A 23,819-nucleotide genomic window follows, 5' to 3' on the forward strand; every position below is an offset into this window, starting at 1 on the left:
ATTAAGTAACTATTGTATGCAAAGTACTGCTATAGGCATTGGTGATGCAAAGACAAAAAATGGAATGATTCCTGCCCTCCAAGATCTTAAATTCTCCTGTACTGATAGACTAACTGGCTTCTCAGAGTTTGCACAACATTAGTGCAACCTATTTTATAATTTAGGTTGCCTTCTCCCCTCTTCCTGCCCTCTAGATCTATAACAGTCATGTAGTGCATAGTGTATAAGCTTTTACATTAGTCAAGCCATTCGTCTCTAGTCAGTAAGGTTTTTGCTTCTCATATACAACACCTTTGTTTTGGACACTTCCCAAGTCAATCATGCCAAATGAAAAATAGCACCCAGAGAACAAATTTGTATTTACAATGATATAATTCTCTGAAAATTTTAAATTAGAAATATTTGAAAATTTGAAAACTATATTAATGAGGTGGTGTAGTCTATACTAGCATCTGGCTTTTAGCATAGTGCCCAGCACATAGTAAGTGCTTAGTAAATGTTTAGTAATTGATCGATTGATTAATAGCATTTCCTAAACCAAGTTTTTTTTCCCTTAAGATATTTCTTTCTTTAAGATTTGAATAGAGGTTTTGTGAGGAAATTTCACTGCAAGAAAAGTGAGGGACTACAACCAAAATAAATTCACAAGGACCATTGTATATAGTTGTTGTAACCTTGTTGGAAACGACACATTGGGTTTTTCTTATCTTGACTGGATCCTTTTGTGACCTTGGAAAGGGTCCCTCTCTTTGTATGCCATAGAGTCTCTAGTGCCATAGAGTCAGTAAGATCTGAGTTTAAATTTGGCCTCAGACGCTTACTTACTAGCTGTGTGACCAGGGGCAAATCACTTAACCTCTGCCTCAGTTTCTTCAAATGGGTAATAATAGCACCTACTTCCCAGAACTTTTGTGAGGATCAAATGAGATAAATTTGTTAAGCACTTAGTGCCTGGCACATATTCGATGCTTAATAAATGCTTATTGCTCTCAGTAATCCTATCTGTTTTGCTTCATACTACTGAGTCCTTGTTCTCATCAGACACACCACTGTTTTCACTTCACTCTTCTCTCCTCCAATTTCTACTATGGTCACTCTCTTCACACATCCTCTACTATGCTTCATTTCTGATACACACACCATTTTGGACCAATTTCTAACACCCACCCACCCCCCACCCACACACACACCCCACACACACATACACTTCTGTTCATACCTCTGTGTCTTTTATACACACAACCCCATGCCATCACTCTTCACAGTTTTCTTTGGTTTTGTCTCCTGACTATTTTGCTCCAGAATTTCTCTCCTCTTCCCTTATTCCAAGGAACTTCTAGACCATCGCACTCTTTCTACCAATGCAGATTGGCGCTGGGGAATGAAGGTCATGTGTCTTGCTTGAGTTCACATGGCTGGTAGGTGTCATAGGCAGGACATGAATTCAGACATGAATTCAAGTCTTGCCACCCAGTTCTCTATCTACTACTTTATATTTGAATAAATAATAATGCATTACCAGTTCTTGTGAAGACATTTTCTAGGGAACTAAACATCAGCTTCAACAGAATTTTATTTCACAGCAGGAAGGGAAATTTCCTATAATACACAGGAAAGAATGGAGTTCAATTGAACATAAATTGAATGTGGAGACTCGTGTGGGTTGATTACTATTCTGCATCATTCTATAATGTCATTTTATTTCTGATAAATAGAATCTTTTAAAAATGTGATCATTGAGAAGTTTTAAAATTAGCTCCCTCTTTCCTTAGGTGCATACAATATTCCACTATAGAGTTCACAAAACAGTACCCTCTTGTCCCCATCTTGTCCAATCTTCCTCATCATGTGTATGAGTGAAGAAATAAAAGTTGTAACTTCAAAGAAAAGGAAAGAAAAATGTAAGCTTCCTTGTAGGTCATCCAGTGCCACTTTCAGACAGTTTTATTTGTGCAGTAAAATCTCTCAGTTGTTCTTGGCACAGGTTCTAATGAAATGTAAACCTTGAATCTCTGCTTAGAGGAGAAACGCCAGTCTGATGAGCTGTAGCTTTTGGGTCTGAGGGTGGGGGGCGCTGTATTTGCTTTTTTTTTTTTTCCACAGAGAAGGTTGGTATTTTTCTATTTTAAATAACTTTAAAATGGGTTAATATCATTTGGCTTGAATGGCCATTCCTGAAGAAATTAGTAGTGTGGCTGAGGCATCTTTATTTAGTCTTAAAAAGGCGCCATTCCATCTGACTCCGCCCTGTGATTTCATGATGGGCCCTTTTCGGTGATGGGGGCACCGATTTGGTGTTGAGGGGAAAGGAGAGAATGGGTGTCCTGGAGTAAACCTAAGAATGAACTTTATTTTCTAGGTCAGTGTATTCCAAAGGAATTCTGGGTAGTTAAGTTAGAAAAGAATACCATTTAGCAGTGAAATTGCAGGCTGTGAACAGGAGAAGAAAGGAGCAGGTGTAATCTGTCTTGAAATGCCGTCAGTGATAGTGAGTATTTTTTTTTTGTCTTGCTTTGTTGGCAGTTTCACATAAGAGAAAACAAAGAGCTGTTACTCTCCTGAAGGGTGGGCAGATTGTCTTGGGTTTTTAGGATTAACTCTAAAGGTGGGGGTGGGGGTGGGGAGGGAGAGAAGAAAGCACAGTATTCAAGTTCCAGCCACCCACAGTTTTTTGTTTTCATTTTTGGTATTGTATGTTAATCATACTTGCAAACCAGCTTTTGAGGGCAAGGATAAGCATGAGATTTCAAAGGAGAAGAAAACTCCAAGCATTTTAAAAAGTCAGATGAAGTTTATATGTTGATACTTGGGCTGCTACAGTGTGGCAGTGATTATGATAAACATCCAAGTTTTTCCTTTTATACAGATTGGGTATATCCAGATTGGAAGAGAACAGATGCTGATCCAACCAGTAAATAATTCCCAGGGTTCATTCAGTGGACGAGAACACTTGGTCAGGCGGAAAAGATCCCCAAATTCTGGTGATCCTGCTAAAACATGGATAACTGAGGAACTCTGCAAAGTTATAACAGGTGGGTTTGAGAATTGGCACAGTGGTGTAAGTAAATACTCTTCCCCACCCCCTTCTCATATAAACAAACAAATCTTATGCATAAGACAAATTCTCTGTTTCTTGGTATGTTTCATGCCCTCATCCTTCCACCACTATGCACACACTTATAATGGCTATTCGTTTGCCTGTACCCAGATAATTTCACATTAAGTTGTGGGTAGTGATTGTAACAGATAAGGACAAAGGATGCCATGACGACATTGACCCTTATTCAGAGAGAAATCAGGTCCTGCCTGATTCTTCTTGGGAGGTACATTCAGCTTCCTTAAGTGTTTGTTAGCTGTGAGCCTAATTGCTTGTCAGGGGTGGTTAATTACATTTTCCCTTTCAGTTCTCAATTCACTCATTTCTATTTTATCAAGTCAATATGGAAATCCTTTGCCATTCACAGCTTGCTTTAAAAGTTTTGATTTGGAGTCAGAGGACTAATCTTGTCCCTGGAGCTTACTACCTATTTGACCGTGAGCATATTATTTAATATCCTTGTGCCTTAGGTTCCTCATCTCTAAAATGAGGAGGTTGCTCTAGAATTTAGGTGTGGGGAACCTTCAGCCTCAAGTACAACCCTTTGACTGAATCCAAATAAGATTTGTTCTGTGAAGTTTGGATTCAGTCAAAGGGCTGCAGTTGAGGACCTAGAGGGCCACGTGTGACCTCAAGGTTGCAGGTTTCCCTACTCCTGCTCTTGATGATCTCTGAGATCTTATACAGCTTTAGATTTATGATCCTTTGGTTTGTGTGTTATATGGTTTTAATATCACTGCCGCTGACTAACATGCCTTGTGTTCTACAATCCTGCTTCATAACAAAACAAAACACTTAGGCAAAATCGGTGGGTACAGGCACTGCATCTGACAAAATTCAGTTTTCATGACTTCTCACTTCCCTATAGAATAAAAGGAAGTAAGTTTCTTCATTTCTTCTCTGGAACCTCTATTGGGTGTTGCGTTTAATCTGATTTCAGCTACCTTTTCATGTTGTTTTCATTGTAGTCATTTTACGAGTATAGTCGGTGTGTGTGTGCTCTCCTAATTCTGCTTTCTGTTTTGTGTCAGTTCATAGAAATCTTCTGTACTTCTCCGAATTCCTCCTTATTTATTTCTTTTTATGGAACATTAATATTCGATGTCATGGTCCTCTTCGAAAACAAAGGATGAACACACAAAATATTCTCTTAAAATTTGTCTTGTCATTTCCCAGATGATGGACATCCACTTTGTTTCCCACAACCTGTTTAGAAAATACATATACGTAATCAAACTCATGGTAACTGAGAGAAATCAGAAGAGAAGGCTGCCTCCATTGCACTTGTACTATTGTTTTTTGGTTAATAAACTTCTTATTAGTGGCTTTTTGGGTACTGACTTTCTGACTATGTTGTTCAAGCCAGGGGAGTAATACTAATAATGGGAATTTCAGAATATGATGAGAAGAAAGCTCATGGCATATTATAGAAATGTAATTTTGAGTAGAATCTGGTAATATTCCTTAAATCTTAACATAAATCAGGAAGCTGATCATTGAGTACTTATGCTTGTGGAGAAGGTCAAACCTCTGTTCTCCCTTTTTCTTTTCTCCTCATTTCTTCCTTATCCTTTAACCTACTTCTTCTCCCCCCTTCTTTCTCCTTTTTGCATAGGGCACGAGTGAGCTATTGACCACTACTAAATGTGATCTTAATGTCCCTAAATTACTGCCAAGAAATTTGGCATGGTAATTTACTTAATCTTATTGGTAGAAATGATTCAATCCCAAGTGTTGGTTTAAGGGCTCTCAATTTCCCAAATATACTAGCACAGTACTCAATCCTAAAACACATCAGGCAACAGTTTGGTCTATCTTGATGGCTGCTGTTGAAATACTAGCTGAGGCTTTCCAGGGCCCGCCTACTTTCCAGGTCCATTAATATAAGAATAAATTGAAATAAATAATACAGATATTCTAAAAATACGGTAACATTCCAAACCCATTAAAACAAACAAAAAACCCCTCTATTCTTTGCCATTTGGAAAAAGTTCTATAGTCTTTATCCTCTTTCTTTCCTTTTATATGTGTGTGTCTGTGTCTGTGTCTGTCTCTGTGTCTGTCTCTGTCTGTCTGTCCATCTGTCAGAATCCCATGAGATATTACTTACCTTCTCAAGGGGTGAGGGAGGGGCAAAAGGGAGAGAGAATTTAAAACTCAAAATATTTTCAAATGAATGTTAAATTTTTACATGTAATTCAGAAATATTGAATGAAAGCAATAAAATATATTTTAAAAATCATATGAAAGCTGAAACCAAGGGACCACATAGTTGGAGTTTTCTAGATGAGGGAGTTGAGGATCACAGTCATTGCTCAAGATAATACTGCTACTAGTAAAACCAGAACTAGAACCCAGGTCTCCTGACTCAGCAAATGCTTGTTCTATATCATCTTTCTTATTAAGATAAATACTTTTTATTTGACTGACATTTTCTGCAACATGTAGGAGTACTTTATAACATCTTGTAACAAGGGGTCACCCAGTAAATATCATCTGATGAAGACTGATATAGCTATTGTTCACAACAAGATTTACTGTTTGTAAATCATGTATTTTTGGCTGACCATCTAAGGTTTCTTTTATGTGCTTTCATTTGCCTAACGTCACTCTTTAACCTGCAAGTTTTGGCTCTTAGAAGTTTTTCTGCTTTATTCCGATACCTCTCTTTTTACTGTCAAGGAAAGTGCTATGTTTCTCTGCTTAGTTAGCCAGTGACTCAGAGTGCACTGATTAAATGACTCAACTTTTGAATCCCTTTTGCAATTTATAAATAAGATATGCTATTCAACACAGCTGCTGCTTGCATAGACAGCTTTCTATCCAAGATGATATTTTTTAGCACAAGGTGCAGCCAATTGTGTTTTTTTCTTTTGCAATGATAATATTGCTTGGATAATGGATATCCCTTGAGCACTGAGAAGTTATGAATTATAAATGAAGAAAGAATGCCAGAGCAAATTAGAACTTTCCTGTTCTTTTTAGTTGGGGACTAGACAGTCATAACCTTATTAACAGTTTTGAAAAATGATTCTTAGGAGAATTCACTTACTGTGGTCACTTTAGTGCTCCTTTAAATTTAAGATATTTATGTTAACTACCTTTATAGACTGTATAGAAGCAAGGAAATTAAAAGTTTTTTTAAATTGATATACTTTCTGGATGTGGTGGTGCATGTTTATAATCCCTACTTTTGAGGAGGCTGAGCTTGACAGATGTCTTGAGTTCAGAAGTCCTAAGCTACAGTGGGTTAAGCCAATCGGGTGTCTGTATTAAGTTTGGCAATCACATGGTGAGTCCTTGGGGATGAGGAACCACCAGATTGCTTAAGAAGGGGTAAACTGGCTTAGATTGGAAAAAATGTCAGGCAAAGCTCCTGTGTTGACCAGAGTGGAATCAGGCTTGTGAGTAACTTGTGTTTCTTGCCAGGGCAAAATAAGAACACCTGATCTGAAGAAAAAAGAACAGGAAAAAAAAGGAAAAGGAAAAGAAAAAAAAAGTAAGAGGAAAGATAACATATTTGGAAATTTTAAGTCTAGGAGTAATTTTAAAGTCCTGTTGATTTCTTTGTACTGGAGAAGTCTCAACCAAAACAGCCCTTTTCAAAGTTATCAGTGATTTCATAATTGCCAAACCATTAGCTATTTCTTTATCCTTGACCTTCTTGAACTCTCTGGAGCATTTGTCACTGTTGATGACTTTATCCTTGTGGATATTCTCTCCTCTTTAGGTTTTCATGATGCTGCTCTGTCCTGGTTCTTCTATCTGTATGACCACTTGTTCTCAAAGTCCATTTGGGTCTTGTCTGCTACTCATGGGTCTGTTCTGATGCCTCTTCTCTTCTTCCTATACTGTCTTGCTTAGTGAACCCATCAATTTTCCTGGGTTTAATTATCCTCTGTAATTATCCTCTGTAAATTCCTACCTCTATAAACCTGGCCTCAGTCCTCCATATGCAAATGCTTCTTGGGCATTTCAAACTGGATGTATCATAGGCAACTCAGACTCATCATGTTTAAAGCAGAGCTTGTTATTTTTTCCTTTTTCTATCTTCTCTTTCCAAGTTTCTTATTACTGTTGAGGCACCATTACCTTCCCACTCACCCAGACTAGCACCTTTGATGTCATCCTCAACGTCCCATTCTCTCTTAACTTCACACATCCAACCCATTGCCAAATCTTGTCATTTTCACAACAACTCAAGTATGTGTCTCCTTTTCTCTACACATACAGCTGCTATCCTGCCTCAGACTTGCATCACCTCTGCCTTGGACATTTTCAAGAGCTTTCTAATGGGTCTCCTTGCCTCTCCATTCCAATCCATTTTTAATTTCAGTTGCCACAGTAATGTTCCTAAACTGTAGGTCTCCCTATATCACCCCTTTATTTAATAAACTCCAAAGGCTCCCTGTTACCTCCAAGATTAAACATAAACTCACCTGGCATTTGAAGCCCTTCATAACCTGTAGCCTTCTTACTTTTTTCAGTTATCTTGCCCTTGAAAAACAAGTAGTGCTTTTCCATCCAGCCATACTGGCCTACTTAGAGTTCCTCAAAAGAATCCCTGATCTCCCCTGTTTATTCCCCGTTCCTGTATACTTTTGTTCCTCATTTGGGTTCTTATTTTCACTTCCTTTTTTTTTTAAAGACTCAGCTGAAATCTCATCTTCTATAGGAAGCGTTTCCTAGAACCCACAGCTGCGCATACCTTTTCTTCTAAATCTTTTATCTACCCTGGATATATCCTGCATATACCTACTTATTTATATGTTGTTTCCCATATTAGAATGTGAGCTACTTGAAGGCAGAAACTTTTTTGTTTCTTACCTTTCTTTGTATTCTAGTGCTTAATACAGTGCCTGAGACAGGAAAAGTACTTAGTAAATATTTGATGACTGACAGAGAAAAAGAATTTCTCTCAAAAATTACTAATTAATAATGGTATGTAATTGGGGTTTAATGTATATTTACTGACCATATCAATAGTATGAAACAGAGGGAGTAGAACCTAATGGCTACATTCTGGTCTGTCTCACCCCCTAGTCTCCGTCTCCCAAAGGGGCTTATGTTATACACCAGGCGAATATTTGTTAGCTATTCTGATGTTTAACAGCCAGAATGTACGTAGAGACTTCTGTGATTGTGTTTAAAACCAATGGATGCCAGCATTTTTTTCGGTCTGGGAAAAGACACATTGTGCTTCTGTTTGCTTAGTTGTTTCTAAACTATTTTATGGAAACCCTCCTTTTGATGTGATGAGCCCCTAAAGAGACTATTTGAATAAGTATATAAGTGGAGAATAAAGCTAGAACATGGGGCAGAGGGTGGTAACAGGGATGCCAAGAGATACTTTAATTCCATTTCTGGATTGCTTCTTTCTTCTTTTTCCCTTTTTCTTCTTCATTCCCAAACCACAGGAAAAAAAATCTTGGTTCCTTCCGAAGCCACACAAATCTCAGTTATAATAATATTAGCTCTTTGTATCTACACACTCATATGAGAGTAGAAAATATGTATGTAAGACCTATCCTCTCGTAGCTCAACTAACTAATGGTTTAATTGATTCCATATCTATTTTGTATGAGCTTTTGCACTTAGGGAATTTAAAAATGGGATGAATCTATTGCAATTCCCGAAAGGTCCATTCAAGCCATCCAAATGGCTTGAAATTTACTAATTACGGACTTTTCTATGATTTTGCAAGAAATACTTTTTTTGTTTAGTAATATTAAAGACTTAGCATCCTGATTCTTCTAGGGCAGGGGTGGGGAACCTGTGACCTCAAGACCACATTTGGCTCTCTAGAGCCTTAAGTGCAGCCCCTTTGACTTGAGGACCTACAGGGTCACATGTGGCCTTGAAACTGTAGAATTCTCACCTCTGTTCTAGGGCATTTGGTGTCCTTCCTTTATTTATGATGATCACCCAGGGTAACACCATTTGGTATTTTAGGTATTCTTGTCTTCCTCATGTGCAATATATAGCTGGGGATATGTTGGATAAATGAGAAATAGCTGGGGTTAACCAGGCTAGATTGTGTGTAGTGGTCTTTTACAGACACTGACTCTAATTTCTTCCTAAGGAAATCCATTTTACTTGCACACTAGAATATAGTCATAGCTCTCTTCAGCAGTTATATGACTAAAAGCAGTTATGGGAAGATGGGTAGATTCAAAGAAGAAGGACAGCTTTGCAGAGAAATTTTCCCCTGTGGACCTATGAGGTTATGTTCTGTAAAGATGTATTTGTAGTGGTCATCTGGGTTTAAATAGAAGATACAAGCTGACAGTCTTTCTAGTAATCTGCTTTATTTTCAGGAGCTTATAAATGTGATCATAAAATATCACTCCAGCTGGGAAACTGGCATAGGCCATGGTCTTTTTTTTTTTTTTGTAAAAGCATAGGCTTTTTGGAAAAAAATGTGACTATTTCCACACTGTGGGAATGCTTTTGTATTTTGAGATATTTACCATGTTTTTGTGCCTATTTTGCTTGGTCTTGATTTCAAACCTTCCGCCACTTTATTATTTTCATTTCTTTTGGATTAAGTGAACAGTGTGACTTCAATTAAATATAGAGTTTCTTGGAACTCCCTGGTTGTGGGTTCGTCTAGCTGTATGACCATGGACAGAGTCATTCAGCCTCTCTAAATTTCAGTTTTTCTCATTTGTAATCTGGGGATAATAACGTTTGTACCACATACTGATGAGGTTATTGTGAAGCTGAAATGAGAAAATCTTGATCATTCCTTTAAAAAACATTGTAAAAGTTAATGTTGATGGTTATTCATTGTTGCTTGTTGCTATTGCTTGCTAATGCTGCTCCCGAGGAATAGAGGTCCTAGGAGTTGGGGAGGTAGAGAGTTGAGAGATCAGGGTGTTAGGAGGATCATCAGTGTAAATGTTGACATTTCCAAGTATAATAGCAAGAGAGAAAGAAGAGAGGAAGACTGTAAGCCAACTGGCCAAGTTGTTAAGGAAGTTGGGAGAATGTCTTGGAGGGAGGGAGAGTGTGGTATGATTGAATGGCATGGACTTCAGAAAAGAGAAGCTGTTGAGTGATGGTGGCAGAGAAAAGATCTGGAAATGTCATTGAGGAGCCAGGATTATGCCATCACCTTTTCTTGGTCCTATGAGTCAAAATACATGAATGGCCAGCACTGAAAGGACTTCAAGAGATGATTACTTAAGGATATCTAGGATTTAGTTAGTGGAAGTAAGTGGTAGCAGTGTAAGAGGAAGAATTGAAAAAGTAGGAGACTTTTTTTGGGGGAGGGGATAATCGAATGGAACTTCCAAAGGGCATGATGGAAGGGGCAAAGGTGGATAGGATAGGCACTAAGGAGGGACCACATTATTTTATATATGCACTGTAGTTATGAAGAAGAATTATAGTACCCAGGTTGAACACTCTGCCTTATTCTTAAGATTTGATTTAAGATAACATTCTTTTTGATGTTTTCAAAAACAAATAACCTTAAAATGATGAAGATTTGCATTATTAAAGAAATATCATGGACTCTGAAGGCAATTCCAAAAGGGGAATTTACAAAACATTTTGAGCCAGTATCTGCCATGTTAGAATAAGACAGAATCCCCTAAAGTGACCACTTAGAATAATGATTATGGTGGCCAAATATTTGAATTACAAGTAAACACAGAATGAAACTTACCCTCCTTGGTCTTTACAATGCAGCAGTTGTGGATGTATTAAAGAGGGGACTTTAACATGCATATAAATACGATAACAAAATTAGACATACAAAAGCCTTGTCAGAGTGGCCTTGTCTACATCCATTGATGCTTTGGTAAGTTTTTTGAAAGTTTGCCTACACAATCATTGATGAATTGCCACACGTTAATCTCTCCTCCTGTGATATGACTACCAAATTTTATCAGCCTGTGCTTTCCTGAATTTATAGCTCCTATTCCAGCTGCTCCTTGATAAGCTAACTTTTAAGGAATTCATACCCAAAAAAAGAATACTCCAAAATTGATGAAAGAATTATTTTTTATTACAGAGGGAAGGGAGTAAATGAGAGAGGAACTAAAAATTCTTACTTCTATTCTTGGGTCTGATATTGTCTTATTGTTCATGATTACTCATTCTTTCCTTGATTAGCAACCTTTGGTTCTAATGGAACTGCTAATTGAGTTCCATATTTAGTAATTCTTGATATTTCTGAGTCATTCTGAAGTTATCACGAATGTTTTGGTAAAATCTAGTCCTTTAAAGAGAAATGAACTCTTATTCAGGTCATGCTGTTTTTTTCTTTTCTCAAGAGTAAAGTAACTATGTTCTCAAATTAAAGTTGCTATTAAATAGTAATAATGATGATAATAACCAATATTTCTATAGCCCTTGCTTTACAGATATCATTTAATTTGATTCTTGCAACAAACCTATGAAATAAGAGCTAAAAATACTTTTATATCCATTGTACTCATGGGGAAACTGAGACGTTAAGTGACTTGCCCAGGATGACATAGCTAACAGCTATTTTGAAGTGGAATTTGGACCCAAGTTTCCATGATTCCAAGTACAGTACTCTACTTATGCTACACTCCTCTGAAAATAGAAGCAAGGGGTTCATTATATCATCATGCTATGAGAGAGGGCAACTCCATGCTTTTTGTCAAATAGTCTCCATCATAAAAAATAGACAAAGAGAGATTCTGAAGTCCTTGATAGCTTAAGTTTGGACATATTAACTATGAGCTTCTTGAAGGAGTGAATTTGGAAAATAGAAATATGGGTGATTTTCTTACCTCATGGGAACTCTGAGGAGCTAGGTGTCCTAAAAATCTCAGCCCTGTTTTAGTAACTTCACAACAGATTGTCCAGATTCCTCAGCTTGGGAAATCTGAGACTTTGAATCATTATGTTTCACTAAGAAGCATTGGTTTCAATTCATGGTCTCCCGCCTTACCTCTTTATGGATTTCTAGTTTTAATAGTTTAAAACTACACTGAGACTTTTGAAATTACCTGAATAACTTCACAACCATTTTTGAATTTGAGCAACCTGATACAGATTATTCATGTGCAGTCATGCAAAACATTTCCATATTAGCCATGTTGCAAAAGAAAATGTAGACCAAAAAAACCCAACAACCCAAGAATAATAAAGTTAAAAATAGTATGCTTCAATCTTCATTCAAACTCCATCAGTTCTTTCTCTGGAGGTGGGATAGCATTTTTCATCATAAATCCTTCAGAATTATTTTGTATCATTGTACTGTTTGAGTAGCCAATTCATTCACAGTTGATGATCACAGTTACAATATTGCTTTACTGTGTACAGTGTTCTCTTGCTTCTGCTCATTTTACTTTGTATCAGTTCATGCACGTGTTCCCAGGTTTTTTTGAGAGCATCCTGCTTGTCATTTCTTTTTAACACAATAGTCTTATAATCATATACCATAACTTATTCAGCTAGTCCACAATTGATGGGCATCAGCCTAATTTCTAATTCTTGGCCACTACAAACAGAGCTGCTATAAATATTTTTATACATGTAGGTCTTTCTCCTTTTTCAAAAATCCCTTTGGGATACAGACCTAGTGGTGGTATTACTGGGTCAAAAGGTATGCACAGTTTTCTAGCAATTTGGATATAGGTCCAAATTCCTCTCCAGAATGGTTGGATCAGTTCACAGGTCCACCAACAATGCATTAGTGTCCCTATTTTTTCCTATTCCCTTTAACATTTGTCATTTTTCTTTTATGTTATGTTAGCCAATCTGGTAGATGTGAGATAGTACCTCAGAATTGTTCTAATTTACATTTCTGTGATCAGTAGTGATTTAGAGCATTTTTATGTGATTACAGATAGCTTTGATTCTTCTTCTGAAAACTGCCTGTTCATGTCCTTGATCATTTATCAACTGGTGAATGATTCATATTCTTACAAATTCAACTCAGTTCTCTACATATTTGAGAAATGAGGCCCTTATCAGAGAAACTTGCTATAAAATTTTCCACCAGTTTCCTACTTTCCCTCTAATCTTGATTGCATTGATTTTGTTTATGCAAGATCTTTTTAATTTGATGTAATAAAAATTATTCATTTTACATTTGGTAATACTGTCTCATTTGGTTGTAAATTCTTCCTTTTATCCATAAATCTTATAGACAAAATATCCATGCTCCCCAAATTTGCTTATTATATCATCCTTTTTGTTTAAATCATGTATCCTTTTTGCCCTTCTCTCAGTATACAGTGTGAGATGTTAGTCTATACTTAACCTTCTGCCAAACTTCTTTCCAGTTTTCCCAGCAATTTTTGCCAAATAGTGATTTCCTATCACCAAATCTTAGCTTTTTAGGTTTGTAAAGCATTAGATTACTATGGTCATTTACTACTGCATAGTATGTACCTAATCTATTCCATTGATCAACCATCCTATTTCTTAACCAGTACAAGATTGTTTTAGATGTTTACCACTTTGTGATATGGTTTAAGATCTAGTGCTACAAGCCATCTTCCTTCACCTTTTTTTTTAATTGATTCCCTTGATATTGACTTTTTGTTCTTCCAGATGAACTTTGTTTTTTTTTTCTCTAATTTTTTTTTTTGTAATTTGATTGGTATGACACTGGATAAGTAAATTAATTTAGGTAGAATTGTCATTTTTATTATATTGGCTCAGCCTACCCATATACAATGAATATTTCTCCAGTTGTTTAGCTTTGACTTTATTTGTGTGAAAAATGTTTTGTAATTGTGTTCCTATAGTTTCTGGGTTTGTCTTGGCAGGTAGACTCCCAAGTATTTTATATTGTCTGCAGCTATTTTAAATAGAATTTCTCTTTCTCTTCATGCTGGACATTTTTGGTAATATATACAAATGCTGATGATTTATGTGAGTTTATTTTAAAACCTACAACTTTGTTGAAGTTGTTAATTATTTCATCTAGTTTTTAAGTTGATTTTTAAGGATTTTCTAAGTATTCCATCATATCGTCAGCAAAGAGGGAAAGTTTTGTTTCCTCATTGCTTATTCTAATTCCTTCTATTTCTTTTTTAAAGATTGCTATAGTTAGTAGTTGTTGAATTAATAGTGGTGATGAGGGACATTCTTATTTCACCCCTAATCATACTGGAATGGCTTCTAAGTTATCCCGCAGATAATGCTTAGTGATGGTTTTAGATAGATACTACTTATCATTTTAGGGAAACTCCATTTATTCCTATGCTTTCTAGTGTTTTTAATAAGAATGAGGGTTGTGTTTTATCAAAAGGTTTTTTCTGTATCTATTGAGACAATCATATGTTTTGTTATTGATATGGTCAATTATGCTGATAGTTTTCCTAATATTGAATCAGTCCTGCATTCCTGGTCAGAATGTTATGATCTTTGTGATATGTTGCTGTAATCTCCTTACTACTTTTTTATTTAAAATTTTTGTCTCAATATTCATAATGGAAATTGGTCTATAGCTTTCTTTCCCTGTTTTTACTCTTCCTGATTTAGGTATCAGCACCATATTTGTATCTTAAAAGGAATTTGGCAAGACTCCTTCTTTGCTTATTTTTCCAATAGTTTATATAGTGCTGAAATTAATTATTTTTAAATGTTTGTAGAATTCATTTCTGAATCCATCTAGTTCCAAGGATTTTTTCTTAGGAGGCTCATTGTTATCTTTTTCAATTTATTTTTCTAAGATAGGGCTACTTAAGTATTCTATTTCTTCTTCTTTTAATCTAGGCAATTTATATTTTTGTAAATATCCATCCATTTCACTTAATTATCAGAATTATTGGTATATAATTGGACAAAATATAATAACTGCTGTAGTTTTATATTCATTGGCTGTGAATTCATCCTTTAAATCTTTGATGCTGATAATTTGATTTTCTTATTTTTTTTTGATTAAATGAACTGATAGTTTATTTTATTTACCCCTCATCCCATAAAAACAGATCTTCATTTTATTGATTTGTTCAATGGGTTTCTTATTTTCAATTTTATTAATCTAATTTTATTAATTTGATTTTCAAGATTTCCAATTTGGTGTTTGAGGGTTTTTAATTTGTTCTTTTTCTAGTTTTTTTAACTGTATGCCCAATTTGTTGATCTATTCTTTCTCTATTTTATTTAGAATTTAGGAATTTAGAGAAAAAATTTCCCTCCCAAGTACTATTTTGGCTGATTCTGCAAATTTTGGTATGTTGTCTCACTGCTGTCATTCTCTTAAGTGATATTATTGATTGTTTCTATGATTATTTAGGTAAGAAGCTTTTTGGGGTATCCTGTGTTATGTATTGCTGCCTAATGCTTGAAGAATTGTTTTATTTGAGATTCTGAGTTAATTGTTATTTAGATCTCTTCTTGGTGTATAGTCAAAACCTGCAGGACATATTTTGTACTTGGCTCAATTCAATAACAGTTTTTGCATTTGCCATTATTTTCTTTGCCCAGACTTTTTTTTTTTTAGTGCTCATCTAGTCTTGCCATGTTTTTGTGGATTTATTTTTTTGACAAAGTTTCAGCCTTCATTGTAAGACTGCTAACAGAGAGGGTGAGAATCTCTTGAGGTACTTAGTAGAATGCCTGGCACATCATAGGTGCTTAATGAATTTATTTTTGATTGATTTATTGAGGTATACACTTCTAGTTTTATATACTTCTAATCATTAGGAGGTTCTTCTTAATATGGAACTGAAATCTGTTTCTCTGTATCTACCAGTTCTCAAGTCCAATTATGTATGCTCTCTTGAATTTAACATATTGAGTCTAATACCTCTTCCCAAAGATAGACCTTCAAATTCTCAAAAGCAGTTGTCAAGCATCTCCTGAGTCTTTTCATTTCCAGGCCATATAAGAACATAGTATTTAGAATTCGAAGGGAAGTTAAAGATCAACTAATTCAGTTTCTTCATTTTAAAGATGAAGAAGTTGAGGCCAAGTGAGGTTCAGTGATTAGTTGAAAGCCACAGAGGTGGGTAAGTCTTTCTTCCAGTCTACTTCCTGACATTTGATGTTAGGGCTAGGCTTTGTAGCACTTCTGGAGGGAAGGTCTGCACTAGTCTTCTTGCTGTTTTCTTGATGTAGTGAGTGTTTTATTATTCTAAGAACTCAAGACTTGCAAGCTTTCAGTGGTCCCTATTCAGTCATTTTGTTGTGTCCAACTCTTTGTGACCCCATTTGGAGTTTTTTTTGAGAAAGATACTGGAGTGGTTTGCCATTTCTTCTCCTGCTGATTTTAACAAATGAGGAAACTGAGGCAAATGTGGTTAAATGACTTGCCCAGGGTCACACAGTTAGTATCTAAGACCAGATTTGAATTAAGGTCTTCCTGATTCCAGGTCTGGTTCTCTGTACCACATACCCCCACCTAGCTGCCTTGTGCTCTTAAAGTAGACTAATCCAGGGCAAAATCTGATTGCTATCTTCTTCTCTGAACTCTCTGAGCTATTGATCTGGGTTTGGGTCTGAACAGCTCAGCTGGTGTCAGCCAGCTGATGATCTCTGCTGGTTCATAATGAGGACAGGAGTATAGGCTCTCTTTTGGTCTGGAATTCCAGCCCTGGGTATTCCTCTACAAACTTCAGATGACTATGATGAACTAAGACCTTAATCTTCTTCTGGAATCTGAAACAAACTGCTGCTACTATTTGCTTTTGAACTTTTTTAGCATACATTATTTCTGCCATTCATTTGATAAGGATCATGTACTACTCTGACATATTGTTTACTTGGCATGAACTGTTCCTGTATTATTAATTTTTCATGTGTGTTTATTTTGATGCTCCCAAAGACTACAAGTCTTCTAACCACAGTACCTGTAGCACAGCTTTTTAAATATAGTAATTCTGCTAGCTGGGGCCGTTGTGAAGATAAAATGAGATGGTATTTGTAAAGTGGTTTCAAAATCTCAAAGCACTAGCTAATAATAGTAACAACAACAATAATTTCTAGGATTTAAAGCTGAAAGGGACTTGAAAGTCATCTTATTCCAGTCCCATAATTTTATAAATGAAGAAATTTGTATCCCAGAGAAGCAGTGATTTTTCCTATTTTGGCTGAAAATCCAATACTTTATTCATTAAGACATGCTGCTATCCTTATGCTGAGCTTGATCAATTAAGGAATCTAGAAATATTGACCTTAGAGCCCCTTTCTTGAGTGTGCTTTTTTCTTACTGGAAGAAAAATGATTAAACATTAAACATTCAAACAAGAAAATACATAGAAGAATATTTTCTAATGTCTATAACCAAATATCTTCCCCATTCTAATTTCGTAAAATGATGTAATTAGATGAGAGGTAAAATTATTACTATTTATATTTTCCCTAGATGTTACTGATTACTCATAAGCAGCTGACATAGCTATATCCACATGTATGTATAATTATATGTACATATACATTTGTATAAACATATATATGCCTAGACATCATTATCTCAAAGCAAAGAAAGTCTCCAGCATAATAGGAAAATCTGCCTCTAATTTAACATTGACCAAGAATGCATAGCTTATTATTTGAAGTTAACATTGGCTGGAGCTGTCCAGGTGGCTCAGGCAAACACCCTGTAGCCAATCCAAAGAAAGAGGTAGATTTCATGTCCCAGGCAAGAGGCCAGGGTGAGTTGAGTGAGTATATAGCACAGTTGAGGTGTTCCAGTGGGTGGTGATAGGAAGGAGAGCACTGACCTTGCCAATTCCCATAGCAGTGTCTGATTTTTGAATCAGTGTTCATGTCAGCTCCAAGGAGGCAATAAGGGGGGGGGGGGCTGGGTGAGAGACAGAGAGAGAGAGACAGACAGACAGAGTGAAGGAGAGACATATATACACATACAAAGCAAGAGACAGCACACAAGCATAATTCAGGTTTCCTCCCAGCAAGAAGAAGAGAGGCAAGGATTCAGCTTTTGTTTGGAGTGTTGAACCTTTTATATTTAAAAAAAAGGAATTCTAAGCTTATATTTAAAAAATTCAATTTTAAAAAATACTGCCATCTCTGTAATACTCCATTCTTATTATGGAAGACACAATTGAATGGTACTTCTATTGTAGAATGAACTAGAAATCTAAATTCCAGTATTAATCCTATTTTAAAATCTTGAGTGTAATATGCATTTTATGGAGCATTTTTTAACTTCAAAAAATACTTATTAGCATGTGTTTTGGCAGCAAATTCATCATCTTGGTCACAGTGTCTTATAGTTGCAAAAACTTCTTTGTAAACCTAAGGAACTGGTACAATTCTGGATCCATTAGTAAACCACAGATCAAAATTCCCTGTCATGTTAGTTTGATATCTCACCCATGAAAAGAAGATCACATTAAGGCAGAGGGTTTTCTTCAGCCCAACTGAACAGAGAATGTCATTCTTCATCAATAAAACCTGTGAGTTTTATTGTTATGGCACTGAAATACCAAACCTAGGTGAAAGAGTAGGGAAAACTGAGTCTCAATTTGTCATTGGGATTTTTCTCTCTTTTTCCCCATTGTGTACATAAAATTTCAAACTGGACTAGAGTAAATCTTTAGCATTATACGAGAAGCAGTAGACAAATATTCAAATCCAACCTGGTCTGCTTACTACTTGAATGACTTTGAACAGCTCCCTTATCTTCTCTTAGCCTTATCTGTCTATAAAGTGAGGGGTTTAGATAGTTGGCTTCTGAAGTCTCTTTCAGTTCTAGTCTCAGGTCCTATGTTTGCATGTCTAAAGTTTCAGGCTACCAAGTCAAAAGCTCTCTTTTAAAAATAGCTAGTGATAATACAGTTTGCTTTTGTTCCTAGATTAAAGATGATATGATTTACTTCCTCTTCTTTCAATTCAAGAAAATGGAATTCACTCTATCAAGCATGTCTACCAAGGCACTGAGCTAGGTTCTGGGGATACTAGGCTGAAAAATGACATATTCACTACCCAGCAAAGAATTTATAATTAAATAAGCAAGGAAAGAATATACACAAAAATAAATATGATTCAAGGTGGAAGTGAGGAGACTGGTGGATAGTACATTGCAGTTGGAGAAGAAACAAAAATGGATATTAACCTTCGCTCTATCAACTGTCTGGGCCTAACAATATATTTTCTAATCCAGTGGAATTATAGATATTAGAATCACAGATTGTTAGCACCAGAAAGGACTTTAAAGATTATCTAGCCCAATCTTCTCATTTTAGAGATGAAGAAACTTATTTTCAAAGACAATACAATATTTTTATAGACATTCGTAACTACCAAGTTGAACTTAAGTTCAAAGACAACACGATACTTGTATAGGCATTCATAACTATTAAGAGCTGAGATTCAAATCCAAATCTTCTATTTTTGAGTCCAGGTTTATTTCCATTGCATTGTGCCCCTCTTATTTAATAATCTCCTAATATGACCAAAGTATTCATTCTGGTTGATTGGTTTTATGCTGCCCATCTCCTAGCATTGCCTCTTACCCAAAAAATAAGCATATAAGGTTTCCTAGTTTATGTACTTTTGTCTCATTTTCAAGATATCTCCCATTGTGACTACCTGTTTGGTTTCCTACTAACTGCTTTGCGTTGACCTCTAGCATCTGTATGTTTCCCAAGTACCTTTCTGACTTCTTCTTGTCAGTTACAGTCACTTCCCACACCTGTGCCTCAGGCTCCATTTTTTTATGACCAATCTTAACTTGGCTATGTTCTTCTTGCATTTATTACTTGTCTTATTGATCCACCACTGTTCCAGATCTTATCATTTGTTGCCATGCCCTATCACTGTATTCCTACTTGCCTTAGTTTCTTAAAAGTAATAATTGGAAAATAAAAATTTTAATTGCACTGAAAAGATTCCACAATACCAAAATGCTTTATTGAATCCAATTTTATTCCATTTTGTATGGTGAGGGATAGAGGAGGGGACTGCTAGAAAGTTACAGAAAGCTACATTGATATCCCTTGATAATCCATAGGAAGGGACAGTTATTCCTTCTAAGCTAAGAATGAGAAACCCCCATACTTGAAAGGGAAAATGTTTTTCTCCTGAAGTATATATCATGTGCATTTTTAAAATTTGAATTTGCATCATGGCTTGCTTGTTGATCATTCAGAATCAACTGAAGTACTAACAAATTTCGGGAAAGGTGTATCTGTAATGTAAATGTTGAATTTTCTTCCTTCCTTCCTTTCTTTCTTTTTAAAAATTTAATTAATTTATTTGTTTTCAGTTTTCAATAATCACTTCCATAAGTATTAAATTTTCTCCCCCTCTGTCCTCTTCCCCCCGTCCTGACACAGCTTGCAATCTTATATGGGTTCTACACATACATTCTTATTAAAAACATTTTCACATTAGTCATATTGCTTAGAAGAATTAAAACAAATGAGAGAAACTATGAGAAAAAAACAAAACATAACATAACACAAGAGAAAATAATCTGCCTCATTTTGCATGCCAATTCCATAGTTCTTTCTCTGGATGTTGATGGTATTTTGCCTTGAGTCCTTTGGGAATGTTTTAGGTCCTTGCATTGTTGTGAAGGGCTAAGTCTATCAGAAACAGTCCTCACACACTGTGTATAATGTTCTCCTAGTTCTGCTCATTTCACTCAGCATAAATCTTTCCAGGCTTTTCTGAAGTCCTCCTATTCATCAGTTCTTATAGCACAATAGTATTCCATTACATTCCTATACCACAACTTGTTCAGCCATTCCCCAACTGATGCACATTCCCTTGATTTTCAGTTCTTGGCCACCACAAAAGCAGCTGCTATAAATATTTTTGTATATGTGAGACCTTTTACCATTTTTATGATCTCTTTGAGATACAACCCTAGAAATGATATTGCTGGGTCAAAGGGTATGCACATTTTTGTAGCCCTTTAGGTATAGTTCCAAATTGCTCTCAAAAATGGTTAGATCAGCTCACAGCTCCACCAATGATGAATTAGTGTTCCAACTCTCCCACATCTTCTCCAATATTTATCATCTTCCTGTTTTGTCATGTTAGCCAATCTGATAGGTGTGATGTGGTACCTCAGAGCTGCATCTCTCTAATCAATAGTGATTTAGAGCATTTTTTCTTATGACTATAGAGAGCTATAATTTCTTCCTCTAAAAACTACCTGTTCATATCCTTTGACCATTTATCAATTGGGGAATGACTTGTATTCTTGTAAATTTGAGTCAGTTCTCTATATATTTTATAAATGAAGCCTTTATCACAGACACTAGTTGCAAAAATTCTTTCCCAGTTTTCTGCTTCTCTCCTAATCTTGGTTGCATTGACTGTGCAAAAACTTTTCAGTTTAATGCAATGAAAATTATCTGTTTTACACACTTCATAATGTTCTGTATCTCATTTGGTCAGAAATTTCTTCTTTCCCCATCAATCTGACAAATACACTATTCCTTGTTCCCCTAATTTGTTTATAGTATCAGCCTTTTATACCTACATCATGTACCTATTTGAACTTTATTCTTGTGTACAGTGTTAGGCACTGGTCTATGCCTAGTTTCCACCATACTATTATCCAGTTTACCCAGCAGTTTTTGTCAAACAGTGAGTTCTTATTCCAGCAGCTAGGGTCCTTGGGTTTATCAACCAGTAGGCTTCTGTGTTCATTGACTACTGTGTCTTGAGTACCTAACATATTCCACGGTCTACCCCTCTGTTTCTTAGCCAGTACCAAGTGGTTTTGATGATTGCTGCTTTATAATACAATTTGAGATCTGGTAGGAGTCGGCCAACTTCCCTAGCATTTTTCATTAATTCCCTTGATATTCTAGACCTTTTGTTCTTCCAGATGAATTTTGATATTATTTTTTCTAGCTCTAGAAAATTATTTTCTAGTAGTTTGATTGGTATGGCACTGAATAAGTAATTAACAAAGGTAGAATTGTCATTTTTATTACATTAGCTTGGCCTACCCATGAGAAACTGATGTTTTTCCAATTACTTAGATATGACTTTGTGCGAAAAGTGTTTTGTGATTGTGTTCATATGATCCCTGGGTTTGTTTTGGCAGGTAGACTCCCAAATATTTTATCATGTTTGCTGTAACTTTAAATGAGATTTCTCTTTCTATCTCTTGCTGTTGGGCTTTGTTAGCAATATATAGAAATGCAGATGATTTATGTGGGTTTATTTTGTAACCTGCAACTTTGCAAAAGTAGTTTTTTTATTTCAAATAGTTTTTCACTTGATTCTCTAGGATTCACTAAGTATATCATCATATTGTCTGCAAAAAGCGATAGCTTAGTTTCTTCTTTGCCTATTTTAATTCCTTCAATTTCTTTTTCTTCTCTTACTGCTACAGCTAACATTTCTAGTACCCTATTGAATAACAGTGGTGATAACGGACATCTTTGTTTCACCCCTGACCTTATTGGAAATGCATCTAGCTTATCCCCATTGCATATAATACTTCCTGATGGTTTTAGGCTTGAGTTTTCTTTGATTGGACCAAACACTGGATGACTAGAATATTGAAATCTATGAGATATTGATACTGTGAATTGCCATGGCACTTCATGAAATTTATGATGCTTATTAGCAATTTAAAATTTGAGAACCTTGCTTTGGTGATATTTGAAAGAAAAAAGTAACAAAATCAATTTGGGAAGGGGTTGGTTTACTTGCTCCATCTTGAGTCAGACCAAGTGGTTTGCTGTTTTTGAAATATTTTACATTTTCCTGTTTAGGCAAATTTCTTTTTGTATTATTTTGCTTTTTGAACAAACTTTTTTCAGGGTTTTATACATGAATATGCTGGTAAATATTTAACAACCTGATCTCTAGAAAAATGTATTAACCCCCACACCTTTAAACTTAACTTGCATTATTTACATTTTCTCCAAAGTTTTCTTAAATCTAGAAATCAACAAAACAATAAATGAAGCCCTGATTGGTAGTGCTTGCTGATTTCTGAGAAGTAAATACTGAAATTTTAACAGTACTTGTGATCTGGTTCAAGCTGGTTCCAGCACACTGCTGGTTTTATACCATTGCCCCCAAAATAGAAGGTAGTATAACCATATAATGCTACTCCTGTCCACTGAGGTCCAGAATCAGCCATTGTGATGGAGAATGAATGCAATGATAATTGAAATTGTTTGTCTGAAGGTACTTTGGTGGAACCCTAGAGGGTAAAGCAGGATACAGATATACATGACCTTAGGATAACTTTAGTTCTGTTAGCAAAATAGAAATATTTGTCAAGCATGTTACCTTGTTGCCTGGTTGGTTGGTTGGTTGTTGTCTTTCATTCTCAAAGAGGACCAAAAATGACATCACCATGATAAAATGAAGTTTCAATGTGTCTGACTGTGACTGATTAGACTAATAGACTAATAGGATCTTGGAATGCTTCAGGTTGGGCACAGATAGTTCCTGTGAATATTTGGGGTAGGTACTTCAAATTTGCACATCTTACGTATACTTTGTGCTGTGTCAATTCTGTTTTGCTCATAGAGCACAGCACCCTTTCTTATGTGGGCACGCCATGCTGAGTGGTCGTGTGCCAGTGTGTCCCATGTTGCACAGTCAAATTCAAAGTAGACCTGAAGGATGAACTGCTCATATTGCACAACAACTCAACAGCTATCGCATCCAAATAGCCGCCCTGAGTGAAACAAGGTTGGCAAATGATGGCCAGCTTACTGAAGCTGGAGCTGGATACCCATTTTTCTAGACTGGCCGCATAAAGGGGAGTGCCGTGAAGCTGGCGTGGGTTTTGCAATCAAAACTAATGTAGTCAGCAAGCTGGTATGCCTGCCAAAAG

General features: G+C 35.9%; 1 protein-coding gene across 2 annotated transcripts in view; it reads left to right on the forward strand.

The window, feature by feature from the left end:
- The window catches only part of ADAMTS17 (ADAM metallopeptidase with thrombospondin type 1 motif 17), a 489,795-nt gene that overhangs the window by 22,243 nt on the left and 443,733 nt on the right, over positions 1 to 23,819 (forward strand). For both annotated transcript variants that reach the window (XM_072616993.1, XM_072616988.1), the window contains exon 3: positions 2,867 to 3,032. In XM_072616993.1, the coding sequence (XP_072473094.1) occupies positions 2,867 to 3,032 (166 nt within the window). The remainder of the gene's footprint in view (positions 1 to 2,866; positions 3,033 to 23,819) is intronic.

The sequence above is a fragment of the Notamacropus eugenii genome, chromosome 1 (assembly GCF_028372415.1).
Source record: "Notamacropus eugenii isolate mMacEug1 chromosome 1, mMacEug1.pri_v2, whole genome shotgun sequence".
Lineage (NCBI taxonomy): Eukaryota > Metazoa > Chordata > Mammalia > Diprotodontia > Macropodidae > Notamacropus > Notamacropus eugenii.